This window comes from Phalaenopsis equestris, unplaced genomic scaffold, assembly GCF_001263595.1.
Source record: "Phalaenopsis equestris unplaced genomic scaffold, ASM126359v1 Scaffold000867, whole genome shotgun sequence".
Classification (NCBI taxonomy): Eukaryota; Viridiplantae; Streptophyta; class Magnoliopsida; order Asparagales; family Orchidaceae; genus Phalaenopsis; species Phalaenopsis equestris.
In genome coordinates this window covers 614,499-617,848 of record NW_018165307.1, presented here as the reverse complement: position 1 = coordinate 617,848, position 3,350 = coordinate 614,499, and the positions used below count along the sequence as shown (strand labels likewise).

At 31.5% G+C, this 3,350-nt stretch overlaps 1 protein-coding gene across 3 annotated transcripts in view; it reads left to right on the top strand.

Moving 5' to 3' along the window:
* The window catches only part of LOC110031926 (WAT1-related protein At3g45870-like), a 46,149-nt gene extending 43,626 nt beyond the window's left edge, over positions 1–2,523 (top strand). For all 3 annotated transcript variants that reach the window (XM_020735376.1, XM_020735375.1, XM_020735374.1), the window contains exons 6-7: positions 1,831–1,982; positions 2,076–2,523. In XM_020735376.1, coding sequence (XP_020591035.1) covers positions 1,831–1,982; positions 2,076–2,196 — 273 coding nt within the window. In that variant the 3' untranslated portion in view covers positions 2,197–2,523. The remainder of the gene's footprint in view (positions 1–1,830; positions 1,983–2,075) is intronic.
* Positions 2,524–3,350: the final 827 nt, after the last annotated feature.

Here is a 3,350-nt window from a genome sequence, read left to right as displayed (position 1 = left end):
AAAAGTGTGTTTGTGTTCGGCTCGTTTGCTTAGCGAGTCGAACACGAGCCGTTCACGAAAAAAGAGTTGTTTTGACAACCCTAATTAGGTAGCCATAAGATGTTAAGGATTGGGGCAAGATTTAAAAACTATTGCTTATATTAAAACATCATTTGAATCTAATTTAATAATTTTTATTCTATTTTCTTAATTAATACTTATAAGTGATTATAAATCTTTATATCCTTGTTCCTTGTAGTCAATTAAGTTTATTAAGTTTTTTAAAAATACTAATCATCAAAGATATATATATAATATAATTGATTATTAGTATTTCGAGTCAAAAACGAGCCGAACACGAACGAACAAATCTTTTTTTGTGTTGTTCGTGTTCGGCTCGTTAACTTAGCGAGCAAGCTGAACACGAGCTTCTTAGCGAGCTGAACACGAGCTGTTCGCGAACAACGAGTTTTGATAGTCGTAAAGCCTAATTAATTTTTATAGTTGATTAAGAAGAGGCACAAAACATGTTTATTTTAATTTATTCTACATGTTAGCACTTAAAAAATCAAACCCAATCCTTCATTAACAAGCTAGAGTATGAATTCAAACTAGTTGGCTTCGATTTTTGAAGATTTTGAAATTTGTCAAAAATTTGGTTAGATTTTGTTATTATTGTTTTGTTTTAAGCAATAGATATAACAATTTTTACTATTCCCGATGATTGTGTTTTTTTTTTTTTTGGATGCAAAGATAAATGAATTATTATGTCTATTTTATCGAAGTATAATGAAGCATTCAACTAATCCATTTTCACTGTGCTGCATTAATTTTTTGAAGACTCAGAGTCTAGTATTCCTGAGTTAAACCCCTTGAATGATTTGCCTTATCTCAATTATTTGGTGAAGGATGTATAAATTTTTCTCCACTTTAAATTCTTGTTGATGTGCATTAGGGATTAATATGGTTTACACCTTTTCTGCATTACTGTTTGCTATGCTACCTTTGATTTGTTCCTTCAGTTCTTACTACCTTTCACATCATTTCCAACAAATCTTTGTTGGTACATCTTTTGCGCTTCGTTCTATATGTCAAAATCAAAATCAATTTTTCATCAAAATAAAAATTAAATACTCTCTAATAAAAAAAAATTACTCCCACAATTTCTATAATTTAATTCCTCTTTTTGTTATAGTTTTATTAAGCATTCATAATAAATTTCTTATTTAATCCACTTAGTGGTATGGCTCCTCCAAAGTATAGATCTAGGATTTGATTGTTGAAAAATTATATTTAAAAAAGCTCATTTTGGTCTCACCCAATTTAACTCAACAACTTTATCTGTTCCCAACATTTAATTATTGCATAATAGCCGTTATAATTGACAGTAATGCCCCACATCTGTACCTGTTCAAGTAAAAACTGACTGTCAAAAGCATGCCAAAATCATGTTATAGTTAGTAACAAGAGATTGATTAGAAGCGCCTGACGAACTTATTCTTCCCTCGACTATGAAATAAATCCTTGAATCAGTTAATAGCAGTCATCCAAAATTCATCATTATCAATTTGAGCAAGGTGCCAAAATAGTCCCTTGACTATTTACATGGAGTATTTTTAGTCCCAGAATTCATAGAAGTGTCAAATTAGTCCCCATTTATTAAATTGGGGCTCTAGTAGTTATCCGTAGAGACTATTTTATCTCCAAATTAAAGAGTTCTGGACTAATTTAACACTTCTATAATCTCGGGGACTAAAATGTCCCCCATTTAAATAGTACCAATTTTAACAATTCCAATGCGAATAATTTGAATATTTATCAAAACACTTCCTTATTCCACGGCATTTTCAGGGAGTATTTTCATCAGCTCTCAACTACGGGCTCATAACATGGTCCAATACAATTATTGGACCAGCATTGGTCGCACTGTTCATGCCTCTTCAACCAGCCATGTCTGCTTTTTTGTCAGCAATATTTATTGGCAGCTCCATCTTCCTTGGGAGGTATTTTAGTTAAAATTTTTCCATTCAAAGATGCCAAACTGCCTGAATTCTGCTTGGTTGAGCTTTAAAAGGCTCTTTATCTTACATTCACAGTATTGTTGGGGGATTTCTCATCATCGCCGGCTTATATCTGGTCACCTGGGCTCGTTACGCTGAGAGCGAAGAAGCCAAGGCAAAGTCTTGTGAAGACCTGATCTCAGAGCCTCTTCTTTAGGCCGACGCATCACCCCTTCCCAGAAAGGAAAGTTCATCCATTATCCCATTGTCCAGAAACATGGCCGCCAAAACCGAAGTTAGAGTTATTTGAATTTCTCTACGATATATTCGCATCAGATTGCCATGGCTTTTGGTGTGGCCGTGTTAATTGAAAAGAAGACGGGGAAAGCACCAAACAGACTACAGGTAGGAAATATCCATGGGACGAAGATTTATTTTATGAGCCTAACTGTGCATAACTGCATCTATTTGGCCTCTGTTTAATATGTTATTCTGCACTTTTGTGCTATGTATAAATATATTTTCGATTGTGTGCTATCTTATTTTTTGCTAAAAAATTTTTTTTTTTAAAAAAAAGAAAAGTTGTTGGGAGTTACGTTAATTGATCTTTGAATGCGTTGTTGTGGTGTATTTAATGTTTTTTTATTTTTTTATTTTTTGGGAATATTTTTCCATTATGTTTCAAAAATGTGAAAAATGCTAGATACGATGGGTGATATGAATGGAGCAAAAGCGAGCTAATATGCATAAGAAGTAATTTAATTTAAAAATAAAATTAATATCATAGTATAATTTTAAAAACTATATATTATTATTTTAAAATTTAAAATTTTAAAATTTAAAAATATTTGATTTTGTTCTGATAAAATTTTATAATCCTGTATAAATTTATTAGTTTTTTTGAGAAATTTTAGATTGATGAAAATTTTATAGTAAATTAAAAATATTTTTTATACTTGTTAATTTTTCAAAAATATAGATTGAAAGAAATTTGGTCAACAATATTTGAAGGTAATATTTTTCTTTTATTGGTTGATAAAAAAATAAATATTAACATTAAAAAAATACAAGGAGAATGGGAGCAGTCACGTGCGTGCTACTTATGCACAACCAACACTATACGCTAGGATGACCTCAAACTCAACATCCAAAGAGGGAATGACCTTTAGAACAAAGGAACCATCGAGGATTTTGCCCCTTAATGGAAGAGATAGGTAAATTTTTTTGATTGATTTTGGCTTATGATGTAGGATGAAGAATGAGTTAGTCAATGTGCTCCATAAACATTCAAACATATTCACTTGGTCGATTGTAGAAATAACAAGTGTATCGAGATCATTTGTCGCTGACTAAATGTCTTTCCAACATCTC